Below are 25,613 nucleotides of genomic sequence, written 5' to 3' on the forward strand. Positions count from 1 at the left end.
CTTAGAAAGTTATTGCTCATCCCAAAATTACTCTGCTAATTATGCTTTTTGCTGTCTATTTTGTAAAAACTTAGTTACGAAATCCAACAGAAATTGATCTTACAACTTTACATGAGGTAAGAATCATCACTCATCCACTCACTACTCTTATTGCCAAAACATTCATTTCTTCTTACTAATTTTTGTAGTGTCTTTGTAGTAGTAAGTTCATATATGTACTAGGATTTTATTTTCAGGGCAAATTATTTATTATTAATCTTTCAATTACTGTGCTAATTCTAAAATGTTTTGCTTAATGCAGGTTTATATTTATTAATAACTGATAGAGAAAAATCCCTCTTCCTCATTAGCATCTGTATTCAAATCTCTTAGCTTTTCTTACCTTTTTTAAAAGAGCTTTTAAGTTATTTTGTCAAATTAAAATAGTCACATTGAAGATTTGATTAAATTTTTTAACATTATTAAGAAATTTGCAGAGAATTGACATCTTCACAAAATTTAGTCTTCCTATCCTGAAGCACCACATACCTTTTCATTTATTCAAATATTCTATATACTTCAGTAATGCTTAGCATTGTGAGTTATTGCTATCTTAAATTTGACTAGTGCTTTCTAGTTTATAAAGTACCCTCTTATTTTCATGATCCTCTCAACAAGCCGACCAGGAGTTCTGACTTTTTTCTAGAGACTACGGTTCTTGTCCTGACTACCATTTAATCACTGTGTGACCTTGGTAAGATCACTTTACCTCTCTGGGCCTCTCAACACGATGTTGCAGAGCCTTTTCTGAGGTATGTTCCAGGGGACATTGTCTTCATGGTGCGTATAATTAGAGGTAATACTGTGATGTTATGTGGTCAAATAAATTTAGGAAATTCAGGTTAAGCAGAATTAAACAGGTTTCTTTACTTTCCTGTGAATCATGTCAAGGTTATGCTTGCTTCTTATTTCTCTCCAACCACCTACTTCTATCTGTAGGAGAACTATCAATGGAACTAAAAAGAGGAGGAGTCAGGGGACGTTTCTGCTCTGTGTACCTTTAAGAATGGGTAATAGTCTGGATGGGTGGAGAGTGTGGGAAGATGAAGAGTCTGTGAGGCTGGTCTTTGAGGAGAAGGGCATTAGCCCACCCTCACCCCTAACCCCTTCTGGGTTGGGGGGACCCTCCCAAGAGATTAGTGAGTAGAACTTCTCCATGATCATCCTCCTTCTTCTCTCCCTGCAAACTTCATCTTTCACATGAGATGTGGCTCCTTCCATTCTTCACTGTCCTGCAGGGACATCATTATTGTTTTGCTTCCACAGCTGAGCTGCCTGGGTCCAGAGAAACCGTGTGATGCGGTAAGGGTAGCACCATATAGGATTGGTTTAGGGTCCACAGCCCATTTCTCACACTTTTCTTGGTTGTCTTAAACTGTCAGGAAGGGTTGTGATTCCTTGTGCTTCAGGGAGGAGAATAAAAATCCTCTTATTGAGCCATCATGATAAAATGAGCCATTGTTTTGGGTAGTTTTTTGAACTAGTGTGTTTTTTGTTTTTTTTTTTTTTTTTGCGGTACGCGGGCCTCTCACTGTTGTGGCCTCTCCCGTTGCGGAGCACAGGCTCCGGACGCGCAGGCTCAGTGGCCATGGCGCACGGGCCCAGCCGCTCCGCTGCATGTGGGATCTTCCTGGACCGACGCACGACCCCGTGTCTCCTGCATCGGCAGGCGGACTCTCAACCACTGCGGCACCAGGGAAGCCCTGAACTAGTGTTTTTAAAAGTACTTTTAGTATTTTTTTTTTCATAGCATTACCTAAGTGAATCACATGGTCATCTGAAATGTGAAGAATAATTCTGAAAAATTTAGGGCTCTTTTCTTTGGGAAGGGGGAGAAACTTTCTCTTCCTTGGTTACTCGGAAACATACAATCCATTCTGAATCTCTGTTTATAAAACTCTGTTCAGTACCTTTGTAATCTAGAAAATAGCAGGATGAGAAACATGAGAAGAGCCAGGCCCTGCGCCACCCAAAGGCAGAATATATGAAATGTCTGTTTGACTCTCACTTTCAACGGCTTGGCTTCAGTACTCTAAATGTATAGTTTTGCACTTGGTATTTGTATCGCTTGGGAAAGTGTTCAGCTCAAAAGTAAAAGTAAGCCCACGTAACCAGGGCTGAAACAAATAAAATTATTTTTTTCACATAATAAGAAATCTGAAGATAGGTAGCTGCTGTCCTAACTCATTGAAATTGCCTTAGCTTTTCTTTCGTGTTTGCAAATGGCTGCTGCAGCTCCATGCATTGTATCTGAATTCAAGGGAGGAAGTAAAATTCCAGCCACGTCTTTCTCTTTTTATCAAAAAAAAAAAGAAAAAAAGAGAGAAACCTTTACCAGAAATCTCATAGACTTCCAATTAGTTTCTCAAACTGTGCTACCTTTTACTACAAGGGAGTATTCAGCTGGGAAAGCGAGAAGGATGTTGAGATTAACTCTGGGGTCAACCAAACAGCATTGCTATCTACAGGAGTCTATTCAGGACCTGTTCCTGAACACACTTTCCCCTTCTCCGGGCTCATGTAGTTCCTCCTTTCACCAATGCTGTTGATGTTTTCCAAAATTTGGTAGCATCCTCAGTATTCCTCACTAGTACTAAATATTATATAGTAAAGATTCATGCTAAATGGCTAATGGTTGATGTCTACTTGTAAACTAGAATAAAGAGGACCCTTGGAAAACATTCACGGAGCTATATCCTGAATTCTTTGTTAATATTTATGCTTAGCACAGTGCTAAGTCTATGATAGGGTTCATTGACTCTTCAAGACTCTCTGAGGGTCTTATCAAGGCATGACTGGTGGCACTGGAGGCAAGTGATAAAACAAGATACAGCTCCTGTCCTCATGGAGCATAGTTTGTAGACACCATGAGATAGATAACAAATGCATAGACATATAATGTCATTAAATCAAAGACTCTTGAGGAGGTGACGTTTAAGCAATACCTATGTGAAGTGAGAACTTCATTATTCTGTCTATTTTGATCCATACTTAGTGCTTTCGGAGGCTCCTCCATCTTGAATTCCGTACTAATCTTCTAAATCTGTATCCCGTTTCAGGTCCTCTGGGGGTTTTAGCATTACCTCCACTATGCTGTCACTTGGGGGCTCATAACTTTTAAATGAAACATGCTTTGAGGAAAGATACATCGCTATAGAATACTTTTTATCAAGTAATACTTTATACAGAGGAAAATTCACCCTTTGAATGCTTAGTTTTGTGAATTTTGACAAACTTAACCATCATTGCAATCAAGATGTAGAGTAGTTCGATAACCCAAAGACAGTCGCCTGCGCCCTTTTGTAGTCAACCTCTTCCCAGCAACCACTGATTTGTTTTCTGTTCTTAGAGTTTTGTTTTCTCAGCAACATCATGTAAATGAAATCATTATAGCATTTTCAGTCTGGCTCCTTTCACTTAGCATAATGCATTTGAAATTCATCCACGTTGTTTTGTGTATCTGTAGGTTTATTCTTTTTATTGCCAAGTAATATTCCATTGTATAGAGGTACTACAGTTTATCCATTCTCTAACTGCTGGACATTTGAGTTGTTTCCAGTTTCTGGCAATTTCAAATGAAGCCAGTATAAGTATTGACATACAGGCTCTTATGTAGAGATAAGTTTTATTTTTCTTGGGCAAATACCCAGCAGTAGGATTTTGGGGTTGTATAATAAATGTATGTTTAACTTCTTAAGAAAATGGCAAAAAGTTTCCAAACTGTCTTTACCATTTTGCTTTGCCATCAGTAATGTATGATGGTTCTAGTTGCTTCACGCCCTGGCCAATTCTTGATATCATCAGTATATTTCTATTTCAGCCATTCTAATAAGTGTGTGGTGGTATTTCATTGAGGTTTTATTTTGCATTTCACCAGTGATCAAGGATGTTAAGCATTTTTTCATGTGCTTAGTCACCATTTGGTGATATATCTGTTTGAAAGTTTCCTATTGTTTTAAGTTGGGATTTTTGTTTCTTTTTACTGAGCTTTAAGAATTATTTATATCTTCTGGATAAAAATTATTTATTAGATTTGTGGTTTATAGATATTTCCTCCTAGTATGTGGTTAGCTTTTTTATTCTCTTAATAGCATCTTTTAAATTATAGAAGTTCTTAATTTTTTTTTAACATCTTTATTGGGGTATAATTGCTTTACAATGGTGTGTTAGAAGTTCTTAATTTTAACAAAGTCCAATTTAATAAATTTTTCCTTTATGGATTGTGCCATTAGTGTCGTATGTAAGAAATTTTTGCCTAATCCAAGGTCACAAAGTTTATCTCCTATATTGTCTTTTTATTTTATTTTAGGGTTGTTTTATTTTAGCGTTTACACTTAGGCATGTGATCCATTTGGGGTTAATTTTTATGGGGTGTAAGGTTTGGGCAGGGGTTCCCTTCTTACATATGGCTATCCATTTATTCCAGCAACAATTTTGCTTTTCTCCATTGAATTGCCTTTTTATTTTTGTCAAAAATTAAGTGACTGTATATGATTGAGTCTATTTCTGGACTCCCTATTTGTTCCATTTCTGGTTGTCTATTCTTTCCTCAATACCACACTGTAGCTTTATAGTAAGTCATAACAAGCTAGTGTGAGTTCCCAAACTTTATTCTTTTTGAGAATTGTTGTGGCTGTTCAATTTCCTTTGTCTTTCCACATATATTTTAGAATCATCTTATCAATTTGAGCCCCCATGTCATCGTCCTTCCCTGCCTCTGCCAATCTTCTCTAATTCCCCAAACCTGCATATGATTGGACAGGAAGTCCCACGGCTTCTTCCTGTCCACTGTCAGGCAATCCTCGTCTGAGCACTGACTCACTCATTGGGTCATTATAACTGACTCTCTTTCCTCAGTGTCCCCTCCCTACATCCCATCCAGCACTCTGCAGCCTGATTAATCTCTCTCAGTCACAGTTTTCACTGCTAACACTTTTGCTAATAAAACTTCAAAGATTTCTTCTTGCCTATAAGGAAAAAACTCCATATTGTTTAGTCTAATGGTCCACTTGGGTCTTTTTATCTCTCTCTTTTATCTAAATTCAAAGCTTCTGTTTACCTGTCTTCAATGAAGAGTGACTTGATTTTCTATGTAGAAATCCTCCTTTTTTTTTTTTTAATTCCCACTTCATTTATTTTTTTTTACATCTTTATTGGAGTATAATTGCTTTACAATGGTGTTAGTTTCTGCTTTATAACAAAGTGAATCAGCTATACATATACATATATCCCCATACCTCCTTCTTCTTGTGTCTCCCTCCCAGCCTCCATATCCCACCCTCTAGGTGGACACAAAGCACTGAGCTGATCTCCCTGTGCCATACGGCTGCTTCCCACTAGCTATCTATTTTACATTCAGTAGTGTATATATATCCATGCCACTCTCTCACTTTGTCCCAGCTTACCCTTCCCACTCCCTGTGTCCTCAAGTCCATTCTGTACATCTGCATCTTTATTCCTGTCCTGCCCCTAAGTTCTTCAGAACCATTCTTCTTTTTTTTTTTTTAGATTCCATATATATGTGTTAACATAAAGTATTTGTTTTTCTCTTTCTGACTTACTTCACTCTGTATGACAGACTCTAGGTCCATCCACCTCACTACAAATAACTCAATTTCGTTTCTTTTTATGGCTAAGTAATATTCCATTGTATATATGTGCCACATCTTCTTCATTCATCTGTTGATGGACACTTAGGTTGCTTCCATGTCCTGGCTATTGTAAATAGTGCTGCAATGAACATTGTGGTACATGACTCTTTTTGAATTATGGTTTTCTCAGGGTATATGCCCAGTAGTGGGATTGCTGGGTCATATGGTAGTTCTGCTTTTAGTTTTTTAAGGAACTTCCATACTGTTCTCCATAGTGGCTGTATCAATTTACATTCCACCAACAGTGCAGGAGGGTTCCCTTTTCTCCACACCCTCTCCATCACTTATTGTTTGTAGATTTTTTGATGATGGCCATTCTGACCGGTGTGAGGTGATACCTCATTGTAATTTTGATTTGCATTTCTCTAATGATTAATGATGTTGAGCATTCTTTCATATGTTTGTTGGCAATCTGTATATCTTCTTTGTAGAAATGTCTGTTTAGGTCTTTTGCCCATTTTTGGATTGGGTTGTTTGTTTTTTTGATATTGAGCTGCATGAGCTGCTTGTAAATTTTGGAGATTAATCCTTTGTCAGTTGCTTCATTTGCAAATATTTTCTGCCATTCTGAGGGTTGTCTTTTCATCTTGTTTATGTTTTGTTTTGCTGTGCAAAAGCTTTTAAGTTTCATTAGGTCCCATTTGTTTATTTTTGTTTTTATTTCTATTTCTCTAGGAAGTGGGTCAAAAAGGATCTTGCTGTGATTTATGTCATAGAGTGTTCTGCCTATATTTTCCTCTAAGAGTTTAATAGTGTCTGGCCTTACATTTAGGTTTTTAATCCATTTTGAGTTTACTTTTGTGTATGGTGTTAGGTAGTGTTCTAATTTCATTCTTTTACATGTAGCTGTCCAGTTTTCCCAGCACCACTTATTGAAGAGGCTGTCTTTTCTCCATTGTATATTCTTGCCTCCTTTATCAAAAATAAGGAGACCATATGTGTGTGGGTTTACCTCTGAGCTTTCTATCCTGTTCCACTGATCTATATTTCTGTTTTTGTGCCAGTACCATACTGTCTTGATTACTGTAGCTTTGTAGTATAGTCTGAAGTCAGGGAGTCTGATTCCTCGAGCTCCGTTTTTCTTTCTCAAGATTGCTCTGGCTATTTGGGGTGTTTTGTGTTTCCATACAAATTATGAAATTTTTTGTTCTAGTTCTGTGGAAATCCTCCTTTTTAATTTGCGTATGCCTCGTTCTGTCACTTCCCCCTCACCCCTGTCTTTTCTCCCCTTATCTAAGTGACTGCATTCTCTTCCCTTGTGTCATAATTATTGGCTGTCTCTTTCCCCCATTACACAGAATTGTCTGAGAATGACATACCTGTTTTGTTCATCTTTGAAACCCCAGTGCCTAAAGTAATAGTCAAGCCCATCTGTGATTCTCAACTGGGTAAGGTAAAGGGGTACATGACATATGGGGAAGAAAAGAATACAGTTTCAAAGATTGTATTCTGCATGTTTATACTTTGACTTATTTTTAGATATGATATTTAATTTATTTTGAAATTTAAATTGAGAGAGAAATATTTATGTTTATCTATAGTTGTTAAGAATTTAAAAGGCTGAAATCACCTTAGTAATATTTGTTGAATGAAAGCATTAGTTTCCCAGCCCCTTAGGACAGTGATAAATCCTCTTTGGCTCCCTAGTCCCTAGTATAGGGTCCTACCCAGCGAAAGCAGTTGTAGTCTCACTGTTCACAGCAGAGACACATTTTCTGCTTGAAGTGTCCAGAGGCAGCAGACAGGAACGATGTGTGACTACCTGATTGAGATTCTAGTAGACAAGGCTGACACATTCACCCCACTGGAGCAGATTCTGTTGTCCACAGGTGGTGCCCTCTGCCCTCTGCACTTTGCAGAAGATCTCTGTGGCTGAGTTTCTATAATCAGGCATCAGAACACATAAGTGGAGAGCAGGGATGTGAATGTGAACACCCTTTTCCAAAACCTGCCCGATGTCTTAGATCTCAGAAGTGGATGGCTTCCAGGTCTCAGATGTGGAACCAGAGCTGGTGGCAAGGGAAGGGGAACAGACAGATCTTGGATGTTGTTTGCTTCAGGTCTAATGACCTGTCTATGCATCCTCCCCACCAATAGGGCATGTTGTGGTGTCAGGAATTTCCTAAAATCATGGTACCTTTAAGTTCAAACCCAGTGGCTTGTAGAATAAGGATTAAGACTCCATCCACTCTAATGTGTTCACACGAATTTACTGAGACCTTTGGAATAAACTTGCTATACAGATTGTTTCTTGATATGCCCTTTCATTCAACAAAATATTTTTTGACCATTTGTCTACCATGTGTCAGGCACTACGCTAGGGGTAGTGGGATCTAGAGCTGACTTAAAATGACTGACATCTTGTGTGTGTATGTGTATCTGTGTATGTGTGTGTTGGATTATGTTTATGTGCACACGTATGTCTGTATGTGTGTGTAGGCAGACATGCCTGTCAAGAGATGAATCTTGTTGCACAGAGATTTGAAGTGCTTTGGAAGCATAAGAATAGTGATGATGCTGATCTACTAAACAATCTGAATTCTTCACAGATGAGGGGGCAATTGAGCTTAGATGTGATATCAGAAGAAAAAGCTATGAGAAAGGCATTCCTGCCAAAGGTAATATTTCCCTGGAATATGGTATTCAGTGCAGCATGGTACAGGAGGAGAGGAGAGGAGATGGGGCGGGGGTCCAGTCAGACTGTGCAGAGCCAGAAGGCCAGGCTGAAGAGTTTGGGTTTTATTGTGCAGAAGGTGAAGGTCAAACCAAGCTTTACAGCAGTGTACTATGTTCCCCTCACTGGGGGCATTCAGTTAAGCTACATCTCCTATGCCCATCAGCTAATTAATTCTTGCCAATGGAATCAGAGTCAGTCATGTGTCATTTCAGGCCAGAGCAGATAAGAGAAGCTTAGCCATCTCCCTTGGAAACTGCTTGTGCTAGAAGGCAGAGCTACAAGTTGATCTACCTGCAACTGGGACGTGGGAGAAAAATAAACTTTTGACGTGTTAAACCACTGAGATTCAGGGTTAACTCATCACAACAGCCCTCTGAAGGACACTTAATTCTCAGAATCATTTGTCAGGTAAGTAAACCAAGGCACAGGTAGATGCAAACTTCCCCATGGTCACAGCTCGATGGTGGTGGCGCTGGGACCTGACCCCAGCAGTCTGACTTTCCAGCCTGTGCCTCACTACAGTGATGGGGAAGAGTCGAGAGCCTGAGTTTACCTGGGGATGACTAGGCTACTTCTTCTGCCATCAGCTAGACTGAGAGGTCCAGAGAGAAGCTAAGTTCAGTTACAGAAAATAAAGTTACATTTCTTGTCCACTTGAGAACATAGCTCGAAACATTCTTACCCACTCTATCAACAGGAAATGATTTCAAGGATGACGGGGTGACATATTTTTTTGAAGCATTAATGGATATGCTCCTTTCTTCTTCCTTGAGAAAACCTCCCAGAGTCCAGGCAGCCAGAGAGCTCTACCCGATCTGCCCTCAGGGCAGTCTTTACTCCAGCAGTGCAGACAAAGAGACACAAGTCAGCCCGGGGCTTTCAAAAATACCTCATGGAGGATATCATAAGTAGCTTGAAGAGAAGTGTCTTTTTCCTTTGCAAGGGGATGTGTCATTTGAGCATTCAGAGCAGAGAGTCTGGAATAATAAATTTGTCAGAAAACAGTCAAGTCAGTTTCCCCACCAGAGAGAAAGCAGGCAGCAGGAGACAGGAGTGTCAGACGGTACAATAGTGGTACAGAATGTGAGAGGATATTGTATTGGCCCCTTATAAGGCTACCACAAAGAGAGGAAGAGACCAAGGCTGTGAGCACAGGATTAAAGGGTGCTGAGCTACACTTACTGTATAGGAACCAGGGGATGGCAGCCCCTGGGGATTTACCCAGATTTTTATGGCGTGGGAGTTGAATAGATACAATGGCCACGTGGGGAGAGAGAAGACCAGCCCAAATTTGGGAGGGAAGCAGTCAAACTTTTTATTCCCAGGAAGGATCCAGAAATTCAGCCAAAGTTGAGAGAGGGAAAGAGGGAGATGTGGGCACCTGTGTACCTGAAGGAAACGAGACAAAGGTATGCTGCAGCAGAAAGCAGTGCAGTCTGACCCGGGCCAGATAGGGATCCAGACAAGGGTGTGGAACTAGCATGACCACTTATGAAGCCCAGACAGTCCTCTTCATCTTAGCTTACGCCAACTTGCCCAGATTCCTCCCAAGGTCAGCCTCCCTCCCTCACTCTGACCACACACATGTGAACACACACGCTGTAGAAGCATCATTCCTAGAGCTTAGATGCCTTTCCTGAGTCAGAAAGTGGGAAAACCCTTCACAGGCTGGAAAACTCTGCAATTCTGAGTTTACTCTGAATTAACTAAGATTGTTTCCTGGCATCAGATATATTAGTGACCCAAAGAGAAAGTTAGTTAAGGAAGTTACCCTTTCTCACACACTAGAGTACATAGCTTGGGAACTGCACAATAGCCTTGTGGAGCCAACAGATGACACACGTGCTTTTCTCAAGGACATGGAGTGAAGGTGAACATGGTAGAGCTGGCCCAGGGCAAGGGATTGGAAAGTGGTGTGCAGAAAAAGGCAGTGATAGCAGCTCTTTAATAATTATCTAACTGGGCAAAATTAGTAGTAATTTCCCTATGAACAGCCACATTATTCAACTCTCGAAACTCAAAATGAACATACTGAGTTAAACTGATTAGAAGAGGACAAAAAAATGTAAATGCAAGACCCTTGTTATAACTTGCAGGAGATACATTGGGAGGTCTAGGACTGAGGGCTCCTGGATTCCAGGAAGGGCATCCCTGACATTGTCCTGGGGTCCAAGCAGGAAGTGAGACAGGCAAGTCCTGCAGGGCTGTGATGGGACAAGGGGAGGGTTCAGGGAAGCAGGCAAGTGGGCAGAGAGGAGCTGAAGTGACAGTCACTGAAAGTGAAAATGCTGGTACACAGTAGGTATAGAGAGTTCTTAGAAATGACTTGTCAGCCTAAATATAATAAAAACAAGCACAGTATACTTAAGCTTCTTAAATTAAGCTTTTCCTAAAGCTTAGTGTGAAATAATTGGGGCATGGGTTGAACTGGAATTTGCTTTTGTTATATTAATGGAGGAAGGGTGTGTTAACAAAATTAACAGTAAGACTGCAAGCAAAGGGTGCAAAACAAAGGCAACAAACTGTCCAATCACCCTCAAGCACTTAGAAGCAACCATTTACATATAAACAATAGTTAGACTAATTGCATATCATTTGTAATGACCCACTGAAGGAGATTCAATAAAAGATCTTCTTCAGGTGATATATTCACAGTCTTGGTTCATATTTCTCCCCTCACCCGAGAGTAATAAAACTGAGTTCATTTGCATTATTTTATAATTTCGGCAATTTACTAATTCAGGCAGGTTTCCCTCCCCATTACTTTGAATTAATTTTCTCATCGTTAAGAATCAGGGATTCAGGAAACATTGCTAACGAATTCACAGTCAAAATTAAAGGCTATTGGGACTTCCCTGGTGGTCCAGTGGTTGAGACTCCGTGCTCCCAATGCAGGGGGCCAGGGTTCGATCCCTGGTCAGGGAACTAGATCCCACATGCCGCAACTAAAAGAGCCCACGTGCCACAACTAAGACCCAGCGCAGCCTAAATAAATAAATAAATATTTTTAAAAAACAAAACAAAAAAAATTAAAGGCTATTAAGAAAGAGAGTTTCATCTTTGTCTTCCACTTGGACAGGCTTATATTCAGGTCCTCCATTCACTTTCTGATGAGCCAGGTCCCATCCTCCTTGAAAGCATCTGGTAGATTCTTGAAGCCCATATAATTGCTTAATGCTGGGGGCTAGGAATGGAGGAGGTGAACTGGATGAAACCTTGAACATATGAGAAACTGGAAACTGTGAAGGAAACTGGGGCCTGAGCTGAGAACCTTGAACCCAGGACCACAGAGCGTTAGTCATGTGAAGCCCAGGATAGAGGAAGGGGGAGGTGAACTCCCCGCTGCCTTCCCCGCTGATATCCAAGGACCCACTTAGGTTGACAGAGTAGGTTAGAGCAGTGGGGAGCAGGTGTAAGATTTTGGAGATGGAGATGAGGAAGAAAGAAAAGGCTCTGAGCTTGTGAAGAAGGGGCTAGTAAGATCTAGACAGGGGTGTCTTGCCTCCTGCCAAGAGAGCTTTGGGTTCAGAGAAGTACAGGGCTACGTTGGTGACTAGGTTAGAAGTCCAGGCATGAAGACTCAGTAAGGCAGCTGAGGCTAGGTAAGGCGGCAACGGGGTGGGTATGGGTTCTCCAGGGCTTAAGCAGGTACGAGGTATGATGGCACAGCTACTTCCGTACCCACCCGCTGGCAACTATAACTTACCTTCATCACGTTGGTTTAGAAACGGAATAAGGATGAGCTGAATGTACCTAAAGAGAAGGACCTCGGTGAGTACAGCTGATAGAGACCCAGCAGGGCAGGGGCTGATGTGTGGAGCAGCAGTTAACAAGACCCCCACCTCTGTCACTAAGAAAGCAAACTTCCTGTTGCCCAGTCTGACAACATGTAGACAGTGGACAGAAACAGAACACCACATTTCATTTATGCAGTAAGTGTTTATTGAGTAAGCCTAGCATGGTGCTGATTTCTGGAGAAAACAGGAAACAAACATCAGGCATTCCTTTCACTCAAGGAGCTTAATAACTGTTACCCATTTACCTGATGCTTATTGCAAGAGCAGTTAAGGAGTGTTGGATTAAGTGGCAAGGAGAGAGGTACACTCCAGGACACTACTGGAACTCAGAGGAGGGGGTGGGTCAGGGGGGCTTCAGGGAGGAAGCAACCCAAGAGGAGCCTTAAAGAGTGGGAAGAATTTAAATAAACATAGGTGAAGATGGAAGGCAATTCCAGATGGGAAGATACAACATGGGCTGAGAATTAAATGAGATACTTCGCAAAAATCGTTTAGAAAAATTCCTGCCACCAGGAAAGCCCACAGCCAATGAAAGGTATGACTATTGCTCTTGCTATTAGTTCTGGTAAGACTGTTACCATTTCAATTTTGATGACATTTTTACTGCTTTTGGAAAAGGCAGTGGAGATGAAAAGGACAAGTTTGGGAGACAGTAAAGAAGCACATTTCTGACTTTCTTCTTGAGAAGGTTGTGGGATAAAAGGGTGACAGTTTTCATCAGAACAAGAGTGCATCAGAGCTGTTTCTGTATCAACAGTGCATCAAAACTGCTTGTGCTCAAAGGGGACCATGGAAAAAGTTACACTAAGACACTTAAGCTAGTTCCCACCAACACCACTACTGACTTCTATGTAACTAAAAATCACTGTTTTAATGAATGATTATACCTCTCAAAAAATGAAACAACATTCTAAGCTCCTGGCCAGACATATTTACTCCCTTTCTGCTCCTCCCCTTGTCTAATGGTCCAATTTCTTGAGAGAAAACTTATTAATAGAAATGAGATGAAAACGATGTGATGTTCCTTAGTGCCTGGAGATGATGTTGCTAGCACAGAGTACAAACACTAGAAGAGACTGAGCAGGGATTTGTTCATCCACATACTCAGAACATCCCCTTAGGAGCTGTATTCAAAAAATGGCGAATGAGATTTCAGCTGAGAATGATTATTGCCTGAATCTCAGAACAACTGCCGTATTGCTGATTATTATCCCTCTTGCAGTGGCCCGTCTCTCTTCATTCTGTTTGCTGTCATGTTCTATCAATATCAAAGAGGCTGCAGAGGCAGCATCGCTGAGAGGAGTGGTGTGTTTCCTGGGTGCAAAAAGCCTGCTTCTCTAAGAATCTGTGGACCTGCAGGCTGATTTCATAGAGGGGATTATTCAGTCAACAGTAAATGGCCCCAAACTCCAATTGCAGCTTCTATTTTCTGTCGTGGAGCCGGGCAGCTGGGCTGTGTGTGAGCATTCATGCGTTAGGAGGTGGTGCCTAGGGATAGGTCCCGTGCAGTCAGCTGAAGTGACTTGTTCGCCTCTGCTTTGCTATATTGTCTCTTGGTCTCTCCAGCACCAGTGAGGCTGGCTTCTGGGACAGCTCCCTGCTGAAAGTTTTATTCTGAGTGTTGGCAAAGAAGCAAAGCTCCAACGTGGATATTACAGCAATTCTACTTTGTCAGTAAAACATAATAATTTCAAGAACACCCAGAGGATTAAAAAAAAAAAAACTGCTAGAATTTTTCCTGAAGTATTTTCCTTTTTGGTATAAAAGACCAGTTTGAGCCCTGGGAACTAGTGTAACAACTGAAAGCACCATCAGGCAGCCTGTGAAGTAACCTGACGTCCCAGCATTCCCATGCAAGAAGCAGGACACTGTTTTCCAGATGCCCGGTTTGTTCCTGACCACAGTCTTGTTCAGAAGAGGAAACAGTATTAGCTTAATGAGGACATTTTCCTCAATGTGGCCCTTGGATACTTTGAAGGTGAAACTCACTGAACTCCGGTTTCCTCATCTGTTTTAGGAGGGCAACTTGTTGCAAACAGTGACATCACCAGCTACAGTCAAAGACCCTATTTCTCACTGATGTTCAATGCAAAGACTCAACAAAGAAAGTGTGATCCTTCCTTCCTTCCTCAGCGCTGTCTCTCACTGCATCAGGTACTGTCCTGGGCAATGTGGGCTTTCCACTCCTCTGATGTTCCTAGCAAAAAACTCACAACAGTAACCCTTACAAGAAACAGACATTTCAAGCACTACTACAGGATCAATTAAAAGTGCTTTCAGGGACTTCCCAGGTGGTCCAGTGGGTAAGACTCCATGCTCCCAATGCAGGGGGCCAGGGTTCATTCCCTGGTCAGGGAACTAGATCCCACATGCATGACGCAAAAAGGTCCCGCATGCCACAACTGAGGCCCAGCGCAGCCTAAATAATAAATAATTTTTTTTTTTTTTAAAAGTGCTTTCACCTAAGGAAAAGGGGAAAATTAAAAAGTCATCCACTCATGAATGTTACTCATGATTCACACATTTGCAGCAGCAGCAGAAAAACAAACAACAGACCCCACCAGTATTCTTAAGAAATTACAATATAGGTCCTTGCACAGTATGAAAAATTCATTGCTTTAGATCATCAGTTTTTTTGTTTTAAACTCTTTTCAGTAAAGAAAATAAACTACACTAATTCACAATATTGGCTACACTCTTTTAACTCAGTCTAACATTCTACTTTGTCTTATGACTTAAAATCAGTGTTCAGAGTGGAAGGCAGGAAACTCACCTTAAAGGAGTAGTAGAAGGAGCCCCGTTCCTCTCCTTCCACCACTGCAGTGAAAGTCACTGTTTCCGTGCAGAGGATGGGAGAATCCAGTGTCTGCCCAGTCCCGTTGGACTTGGAGCTGCCCTCCGTGAGGTGGGGCTGAGCCCAGCTGTCCCTGCGCCTGCTGCCGGGGACAGAGTCCTGCCCTCTCGTGAGAGCGGGGCAGCAGCTGCAGCTCTACACCTCCCCTGCCTCCCTAAGCTTCTGCTGGAGCTCAGCTGAGCAGAGACACAGAGCCCTGTGGAGCCCACCTCACTAGAGAGCCCTGCCTGCTTCCTGAAACCACGTGCTGCTCAACACCCCACATTCCAGCCCAGCATAGGGGGCCTGGTCCCCAGAACAGGCAGGAACCCCTCACAGCGATCCACGTGGTTCCCCGGACAGGCCTCCCTGCTCAGTTGTACTTTTCCTCACTTCCAGGACAGACCGCCACACATCTGTTCCAGCTTCAACAATACAGGGATTTGGACTCAACAGACAGTCGATTCATTCAGGTCATGTTTGTATTTCTGAAATCAAATCATAATGATGCATTTGTTTCAGCTGAGGGTGCCTTCTGACTTAAAATCCTCACCCAGCCATTTACTTAGTAGCCTGTACGTTATTTCAGTAAATGTGGGCAAAGAGCACATTTGTATTTCACACCCGTGGTTCTATTCTAGGTTTTCAGAGGGCAGTGCTCAGAAAAGCCTGGGGTCTATGTTTGTCAGTCAGCCACGACCCCTCGTGATGCGACTGGGATTGGTGCCTGGTAGATACTCTTATCACCTTGATGTCCTTTTATTTGATCTTCAAAACAACTCTGCGAGGTAAGCAGGGAACATATCTTTATGTTCTCATTTTACACTAGAAGAGACTGCTTCTCACCATGAAATGACTTGCTCAGATCCCACAGCTGGTGATGGAAATGAGATGATAACTCATTTCTTCAGAAATTCCTAGACAGAGGTGCTTTTACTGTAACATACACTGATTTGCATCAAATCTCAAGGGCCTATTGAGGCATGAAGTTAACATGAGTAAGGGGAGCAGGCCAGGTGCAAAGCAAAAGGACTAAGCTGCTTGTATTACAACCAAGCATGATACCTGGTAACTTATACTGAAAATGTTCTGTGAGCCATATATGCACAGCCACTGGTTAACGACACCTAGTATAAGAGGTAGTGATGGTCATAAAAGAATATAGTCCCCATGATATTTCCTGGGAAAGTTGTAGCATAATCCATCCCGCCTAGGAAGAGTGCAGTGTGATAGAGATGAGAAGATATTAAGTCTGTACTGAAGGGGTAGCAAATAGGAGGGAGCTGTTCAGAAAACAGGATGAGCTGTGAACTCTTAGGGAAAGGGTGAAAACAGGACGACAACCCAATAGCAAAATGAGCAAAGAGTATTCTGACTGACAAACACGAAAAAAGTGCTTAACCATTAAATAAGAAAAACAACTTAAGACAGAATTTTTATTCATTGGCATAGTGAAAACTAGGGTCTGACTACCCCACGTGTCGACAAAGATGAGAAGAAATGGGTGTACATTTTTACTTCTGGTGTGAGAGTTAGCTGATATGGTCACCTTGAAGAGCAATTTGTCAGTATCCAGTAAAGCTGAAATTACATGGTCTATAATTTCCATCTCTTTATCTGGGTTCCTTACATGTATTTAATTTAGGGAAATTCACTGCACTACACACATAAAATGCATGCATGTTTTTTGTAGGTCTGTTTTACTTCAATAAAAATTTATAAAATGAAATCTGTGAGAAACTTCTGGGGAAGGACAGAAGTCAGTTAAGTCATAGTGTGTTCAGGATGAAGAGAGAGAAAATGGTAGATGCCATGGACAGGGAATAGGTGGAGAGAGAACCTTGGGTTGTGCTGTTTTCTTTCCACTCATGGTCCAGTTGGATCAGTTTTTGACCTGTGGCTACCCAAGAGAGATGTTTATGTATGTGTACAGGAAACATGCACAAACATGCCTTTGCAGCATTGCTTGGAAACAAACCAGAAGTAACCTAAATATTTATGGTGACAAAATCAATTGAGAAGGTCGGAACCAGAAACTACTCACATACCCATCAACAGTAGACTGGATAAATAAATTTCTATGTAATCATATAATGAAATACTATACATCAACGAGAATGAATAATCTATAGCAAATGTAAAATTTCGCAGGGCTAAAGAATGGTGTAAGGCCTTAAATTGAAAGGCTACAGCAAGTGTGAAACTGGAGCATAAAAGTCTAAACAAATAATAGTAAATTTAAGAATACTGAAGACAAGAAAATTCTAAAAATTTCTAAAGAGGAAAAGCAGAACTCTTACAAAGAAACAAACATCACATAGGTATCTGATTGTTAACAATAATATCAGATGCAAGTACCTAGAATTTTGTATCTAGAAAAGTTATTTATGTGTGAGTATAAATAATGATTTTTTTCTGACATTCGTGGCTCCAAAGTGATCTAGTTTGGAGGGTGATACGATTGGCAGATGATCTTGACATGAATACCAGACTATTTTCAAAAAGAAAGAAAAACAAATGTATAATTTGAGACATTTACTGACACCATTCTGCAGAGCAGCATATTTTATACATGATGATATGACTTTTATACATTTAAAAAACCCTCATCGTTTGCCATTTAAGGCAAGTATTGGGTTGACCAAAAAGTTTGTTTGGATTTTTCCGAAACACATGGAAAAACTGAACGAACTTTTTGGCCAACCCAATACCTTTTATTGGGTCAATAATTGGGAGCTCTCCTCAGTCCTAATATAAATTTACCACACACAGAGTCCAAATAATGGACTATCACATTCACCATATTCAGTAGCTGACACCTGGAAACCTGATTCTGGAAGTTCATTTGCAGGGGCTACAAAGCAAAAATGTGGGGATAGCAGATTCCAAGTCTGCATCTGTCTTCAGAAGCTTCTGTGGATATTGTAGTCAGAGCTAAAGAATGGAGCAGGGTCTCAGGTGACTGTGAATTTAGTTGGGATTTTCTTTCAAGGACCAGTGATACTCGTGGTGTGACCTAAGGACTGGGATCATCTACATCGTTACCTGGAAGCTTGCTAGAAATGCAAATTCTGAGGCCCCACCCAATACCCACTGAATCAAAATCTCTAGGGGTGGGGCTAAGGAATTTGTATTTTAAAAAACCCTCCAGGTGATTCTGAAGCCTGCTAGAGTTTGAGAAGCACTCTCCCAGAGAAGCATGCCAAAACTCATGGTGTCATGAGAAGGATGAACTGAATGATGTTGGGTGGAGGAGCATGAGTGGAATTGGTGAGGGATTGAAATGCATCCATTGGCGTTTAGGCATAAAATGAATGTGATTACCATTTTTTTTTTATTTTTTTTTTTTGCGGTACGCGGGCATCTCACTGTTGTGGCCTCTCCCGTTGCGCAGCACAGGCTCCGGACGCGCAGACTCAGCGGCCGTGGCTCACGGGCCCAGCCGCTCCATGGCATGTGGGATCTTCCCGGACCGGGGCACGAACCCGCGTCCCCTGCATCGGCAGGTGGACTCTCAACCACTGCGCCACCAGGGAAGCCCATACCTTTTGATATATTTCCAGAATCAATTCTGTTGTTCTCTAACATGATGCATATAAAAATGGTATTCACATGCCTAGAACATTCTCTCCTGTGTTTACTGAGATTTTGATGAATTGCCCCAAATCTGTAGGGAAGTAAACTGTGTCACAATATTATGATAGCTAATAACTGTTACAATTCATTTCCTTCAGGGATAGTGACTTTCTACAGCTTTGGGAATAGGCACCTCGTTTGGGGCAATTCCTCATCCTTAGTTGTAACATCATCCCTTGCTCTTTCACTCAACACTTACCAGTCAAGTCTCATGGCAGGAAAGAGCTTCCCTGAACCTCCAAGAGCTTGTTGCTTTGTGACCTCTTGGTAGCCTTTACTTTGCCCATCATATTGCTCATCTCAGTTTAATACTTTATTTAAATATCTCTGCTCTCTGATAGATGATAAGCTCCACAGCTGTTGGGTTGACTGCTTTATCTTTAACATGTAGCATGGTGCTTGGCACACGTATGATAGGCATTAAACAGATATCTGTTGAATGAATGAACCCATCAGAGTGCAGGTGTGTGAGTGTGGTGTTGTTACAAGGATAACCTTGAAACTTTTTAAATTTAACAAAAAAACGTAAATCATTGGAAAATGCCAGTACTTTGACTTTATTAATTAGCTATTACCCAAAAACAAGAATACCCACAAACCCACCATGTTGTGATGGTGCAGTAGAGAATCTTTGCCTTAAATATCCAACAGTGCTGGGGGCTGGCTCATGGCAGAGCCTGACAGGTACGCTCACAGTGACTCTACTCTGTTTTGAGAGGACTGGTCTCTGCCCAGTATATCACTAGAGGCAGTGCACCATTCCCCACCATGCCACCTCCCTAACACAAGCCTTAGTAAATGGTTTGCTGACAGATTGCAATGAAGTGAACCTCAAACCTCTACATTCCCTGTAGAAACTTGGAGCCCCCTCAAAGCCCTGTATTTTACATGCTGACTGCTCACCACGGTGGGGTTCTCAGTCCTGGTTGCACATTGGAATAACCTGGGGTTATTGGGTCGTCGTGTTTCCATTGTCATTTGTTTCTAGGTATTTTTTTATTTCCTCTTTGATTTCTTCAGTGATCACTTCGTTATTAAGTAGTGTATTGTTTAGCCTCCATGTGTTTGTATTTTTTTACAGATCTTTTCCTGTAATTGATATCTATTTCATAGCGTTGTGGTCAGAAAAGATACTTGAAACAATTTCAATTTTCTTAAATTTACCAAGGCTTGACTTGTGACCCAAGATATGATCTATCCTGGAGAATGATATTTCATTCTCAAGCACTTGAGAAAAATGTGTATTCTGTTGTTTTTGGATGGAATGTCCTATAAATATCAATTAAGTCCATCTTGTTTAATGTATCATTTAAAGCTTGTGTTTCCTTATTTATTTTCATTTTGGATGATCGGTCCATTGGTGAAAGTGGGGTGTTAGAGTCCCCTACTATGAATGTGTTACTGTCAATTTCCCCTTTTATGGCTGTTAGTATTTGCCTTATGTATTGAGGTGCTCCTATGTTGGGTGCATAAATATTTACAATTGTTATATCTTCTTCTTGGATCGATCCCTTGATCATTATGTAGTGTCCTTCTTTGTCTCTTCTAATAGTCTTTGTTTTAAAGTCTATTTTGTCTGATATGAGAACTGCTACTCCAGCTTTCTTTTGGTTTCCATTTGCATGAAATATCTTTTTTCCATCCCCTTACTTTCAGTCTGTACGTGTCTCTAGGTCTGAAGTGGGTCTCTTGTAGACAGCAAATATATGGGTATTGTTTTTGTATCCATGCAGCCAATCTGTGTCTTTTGGTGGGAGCATTTAGTCCATTTACATTTAAGGTAATTATCGATATGTATGTTCCTATTCCCATTTTCTTAATTGTTTTGGGTTCATTATTGTAGGTCTTTTCCTTCTCTTGCGTTTCTTGCCTAGAGAAGTTCCTTTAGCAGTTGTTGTAGAGCTGGTTTGGTGGTGCTGAACTCTCTCAGCTTTTGCTTGTCTGTAAAGGTTTTAATTTCTCCATCAAATCTGAATGAGATCCTTGCTGGGTAGGTAATCTTGGTTGCAGGTTTTTCTCCTTCATCACTTTCAAAATGTCCTGGCAGTCCCTTCTGGCTTGCAGAGTTTCTGCTGAAAGATCAGCTGTTAACCTTATGGGGATTCCCTTGGGTGTTATTTGTTGTTTTTCCCTTGCTGCTTTTAATATGTTTTCTTTGTATTTAATTTTTGACAGTTGGATTAATATGTATCTTGGCGTATTTCTCCTTGGATTTATCCTGTATGGGACTCTGTGCTTCCTGGACTTTAACTATTGCCTTTCTCATATTAGGGAAGTTTTCAACTATAATCCCTTCAAATATTTTCTTAGTCCCTTTCTTTTTCTCTTCTTCTTCTGGAACCCCTATAATTCAAATGTTGGTGCGTTTAATGTTGTCCCAGAGGTCTCTGAGACTGTCCTCAGTTCTTTTCATTCTTTTTTCTTTATTCTGCTCAGCAGTAGTTACTTCCACTATTTTACTTCCAGGTCACTTATCCGTTCTTCTGCCTCAGTTATTCTGCTATTGATCCCATCTACAGTATTTTTAATTTCATTTATTGTGTTGTTCATTGTTGTTTGTTTCATCTGTAGTTCTTCTAGGTCCTTGTTAAATGTTTCTTGCATTTTGTCCATTCTATTTCCAAGATTTTGGATCATCTTTACTGTCATTATTCTGAATTCTTTTTCAGGTAGACTGCCTATTTCCTCATTTGTTAGGTCTGGTGGGTTTTTATCTTGCTCCTTCATCTGCTGTGTGTTTTTCTGTCTTCTCATTTTGCTTATCTTCCTCTGTTTGGTGTCTCCTTTTTGCAGGCTGCAGGTTCGTAGTTCCCATTGTTTTTGGTGTCTGTCCCCAGTGGCTAAGGTTGGTTCAGTGGGTTGTGTAGGAAGAAAGAAAGGAGGGAGGGAGGGAGGAAGGAGGGAAGGAAGGAAAGAAAGAAAGAAGATAAAGTAAAATAAAATAAGATAAAATATAATAACGTTATTAAAATAAAAAAATAATTATTAAGAAAAAAAGTAAAATAAAACAAAAAAAACGGATGGATATAACCCTAGGACAAATAGTGGAAGCCAAGCTATACAGACAAAATCTCACACAGAAGCATATGCATACACACTCACAAAAAGAGGAAAAGGGGAAAAAAATCATAAATCTTGCTCTTAAAGTCCACCTCCTCAATTTGGGATGATTCGTTTTCTATTCAGGTATTCCACAGATGCAGGGTACATCAAGTTGATTGTGGAGCTTTAATCCGCTGCACCTGAGGCTGCTGGAAGACATTTCCCTTTCTCTTCTTTGTTCTCACAGCTCCCAGGGGCTCAGCTTTGGATTTGGCCCCGCCTCTGCGTGTAGGTCGCCAGAGGGCGTCTGTTCTTCGCTCAGACAGGACGGGGTTAAAGGAGCCGCTGATTGGAGGCTCTGGCTCACTCACGCCGTGGGGGAGGGAAGGGCACGGAGGGCGGGGCGAGCCTGCGGCGGCAGAGGCCGGAAGGACGTTGCACCAGCCTGAGGCGCGCCATGCGTTCTCCCGGGTGAGTTGTCCCTGGATCCCAGGACCCTGGCAGTGGCGGGCCGCACAGGCTCCCTGGAAGGGGGGTGTGGATAGTAACCTGTGCTCGCACACAGGCTTCTTGGTGGCGGCAGCAGCAGCCGTCTCATGCCCGTCTCTGGGGGTCTGTGCTTTTAGCCGCGGCTCGCGCCCGTCTCTGGAGCTCCTTTAAGCGGCGCTCTTAATCCCCTCTCCTCGCGCACGAGGAAACAAAGAGGGAAGAAAAAGTCTCTTGCCTCTTTGGCAGGTCCAGACTTTTCTCCGGACTCCTTCCCGGCCAGCCGTGGTGCACTAACCCCCTGCAGGCTGTGTTCACGCCGCCAACCCCAGTCCTCTCCTGGCGCTCCGACCGAAGCCCGAGCCTCAGCTCCCAGCCCCGCCTGCACCGGAGAGCGAGCAGACAAGCCTCTCAAGCTGGTGAGTGCCGGTCGGCCCTGATTATCTGTGCGGTAATCTCTGCGCTTTGCCTTGTGCACACCTGTTGCTGTGCTCTCCTCCGCGGCTCCGAAGCTTTCCCCCTCCGCCACCCGCAGTCTCCGCCCGCGAAGGGGCTTCTAGTGTATGGAAAGCTTTCCTCCTTCACAGCTCCCTCCCACTGGTGCAGGTCCCGTCCCTATCCTTTTGTCTCCTTATTCTTTTTTCTTTTGGTCTACCCAGGTACGTGGGGGGTTTCTTGTCTTTTGGGAGGTCTGAGGTCTTCTGCTAGCCTTCAGTAGGTGTCTGTAGGAGTTGTTCCACGTGTAGATGTATTTCTGGTGTATCTGTGTGGAGGAAGGTGATCTCCGCGTTTTACTCTTCCGCCATCTTCCCGGAAGTCTCGGGTCTATTTTTTTAAGTGAGTTGTTTGTTTTCTTATTGTTAAATTACAAGAGTTCTTTGTATGTTTTGGATAACAGTCCTTTATCTGATGTGGTTTTTGCAAATATTTTCTCCCAGTTGTGACTTGTCTTTTCATTCTCTTGATAATGTATTTTGCAGAGTAGAAGTTTTTAACTTTAATGAAGTCCAGATTATTCATAACTTTTTCCTGGATTATGCCTTTGGTATTTTATCTAAAAAGTTATCACCATACCTAACGTCATCTAGATTTTCTCCTATGTTATCTTCTAAGAGTTTTATAATTTTGTATTTTACATTAGGTCTATGATCCATTTTGAGTTAAGTTTTGTGAAGGGTGTAAGGTCTTTGCCTAGACTGATTATTTATTTATTTATTTATTTATTTGGCATGTGAATGTCTAATTGTTCCAGCAGCATTTGTTGAAAAGACTGTCATTGCTCCATTGTACTGCCTTTGCTCCTTTGTCAAAGATCTTTTGACTACATTTATGTGGGTCTGTTTCTGGGTTCTCTATTCAGTTGCATTCATCTATTTGTCTATTTTTTTTTTTTTTTTGCCAATACCATACTGTCTTGAATTATTGCAGCTTTATAGTAAGTCTTAAAGTCAGGAAAATCAGCCTTTCAACATTGTCCTTCTCCTTCAATACTGTGTTGGCTATATTGGGTCATTTGCCTCTCCTTATAAACTTTACAACCAGTTTGTTGATATCCACAAAATAACTTCTTGGTTTTTTGTTTTGATTGCATTATACCTCTAGGTCATGCTGGGAATAACTGACATCTTGACAATATTGTTTCTATCCATGAACATGAAATGTATCTCCATTTATTCAGTTCTTTTTTTATTTAATTCAACAGAGTTTGGTACTTTTTCCATTTATACCTTGTATATATTTTGTTAGATTTGTACCTAAGTAATTGGGGTGGGGGGCTAATGTAAATGGTATTATATTTTAAATTTCAGATTCCACTTGTCATTGCTGGTATACAGTAATTGACTTTGAAAGTAATTGACAATTGAAAGTAATTTTGACAATTGAAAGTAATTGACTTTCATATAGTAACCTATTAACCTTTTATCATGCAACCTTGCTATAATTGCTTATTTGTTCCAGGAGGGTTTTTCTTTCTTTTTTTGGGTGGGGGGAGGTCTATTCTTTCAGATTTTCTGTATACATAGGCAATATATCATCTGTGAACAAAGACAATTTTATTTCTTCTTCCCAATCTATATAAATTTTCTTTTCTTGTCTTGTCATATCATATTAGCTAGGACTTCCAGAAATATGTGGCAAAGAATTGTGAGAGAAGACATCCTTGCTTTGTTCCTGATCTTAGTCAGAAAGCTTTGAGTGTCTCACCACTTAGTATGATGTCAGCTACAGATTTTTTGTAGATATTATTTATCAAGTTGAGGAAGTTCCCCTCTATCTTAGGCTGCTGAAGGTCTTTAATCATGAATGGGTGTTGGATTTTATCAAATGTCTTTTCTGCATCTATTGATATGATGATGTGTTTTTTTTGTTTGTTTTTTTTTTAGCATGTTGATGTAATGGATCACATTAATTGATTTTAGAATGTTGAACAAGCCTGGCATAGCTGGGATAAATCCCATTTGGTTGTGGTGTGTTTAATTTTTAAGAAACTACCGAACTGTTTTCTAAGATGGATGTACCATTTTATATTCCCACCAGCAATGTATGAGGATTCTAGTTTCTCCACATTATGACCTCCACTTATTATTATATGTCTTTCTGACTATTGCTATCTAGTTGGTATAAACTGTTATCTTATGTGGGTTGGATTTGCATTTCCCTAATAGCTAATTGTAGTGAGCACCTTTTCACGTTCTTATCAGTCATTTGGATACCTTCTATGGTGCAATGTCTATTGAAATCTTTTGCCCATACAAAAAATTGGGTTATTTGTCTTCTTATTGAGTTGAAAGACTTATTCACGTATTATGGTTTCTATATGTGTTGTTGTTGTTTATTGCTTTATCATCTTAGAAAGGGATGTAGTCTATACAGCCTTTCTATTTCCATATACTAATGTGGTAGATGCTTTCTTCCTGTAAAGAGCAGATTTATATTAACATTGTGTCATTTAGACTGAGGACTGCAAGGAGAGGGCAGGAATCCAGACAATCAGATCTCTGGGACTTCCTGCACATTTTCTCATATTTTAAACTACTTAATCTGATACCAAATTATAAGAGTATCTTAATAGAAAAAGTAACCTTAGAGTTACAGATTTTTCTCTTAAGTCAGGATGAATCAGCCTCATTTGTGAGAATTTGTGTTAGAATTCAACCTTGGATAGAATTTCAACCTTGGATAGAATCACATGGGGAGCCTTATACATAACGTTTCCTGTGATTCGCCTCCAGATTTTGTCTTAATAGCCTGGGGTACAGGTTGGGCAATGGGGAGTTTAAAAAGTTCTGCAGGTGATTCTAATGTGCAGTCAAAGTTGAGAAGTACTGAGTTAAACAAAGTGGTTAGGCCTGAAGGTTTTCTGTCTGTTGACAATAAATGACCCACCCCTACACATTTAATTGGCAAGTAAATTGATTAGCCTGTGTGCATGGCCACATAACTTTCAGATT

General features: G+C 40.9%; 1 protein-coding gene across 1 annotated transcript in view; it reads right to left on the bottom strand.

The window, feature by feature from the left end:
* Window positions 1-18,585, bottom strand: part of NPSR1 (neuropeptide S receptor 1) — a 138,846-nt gene extending 120,261 nt beyond the window's left edge. The window contains 2 exon segments of the mRNA XM_060304945.1: window positions 14,938-15,122; window positions 18,543-18,585. Coding sequence (XP_060160928.1) covers window positions 14,938-15,122; window positions 18,543-18,585 — 228 coding nt within the window.
* Between the last annotated feature and the right edge of the window lie 7,028 nt (window positions 18,586-25,613).

The sequence above is a fragment of the Globicephala melas genome, chromosome 9, assembly GCF_963455315.2.
Source record: "Globicephala melas chromosome 9, mGloMel1.2, whole genome shotgun sequence".
Lineage (NCBI taxonomy): Eukaryota > Metazoa > Chordata > Mammalia > Artiodactyla > Delphinidae > Globicephala > Globicephala melas.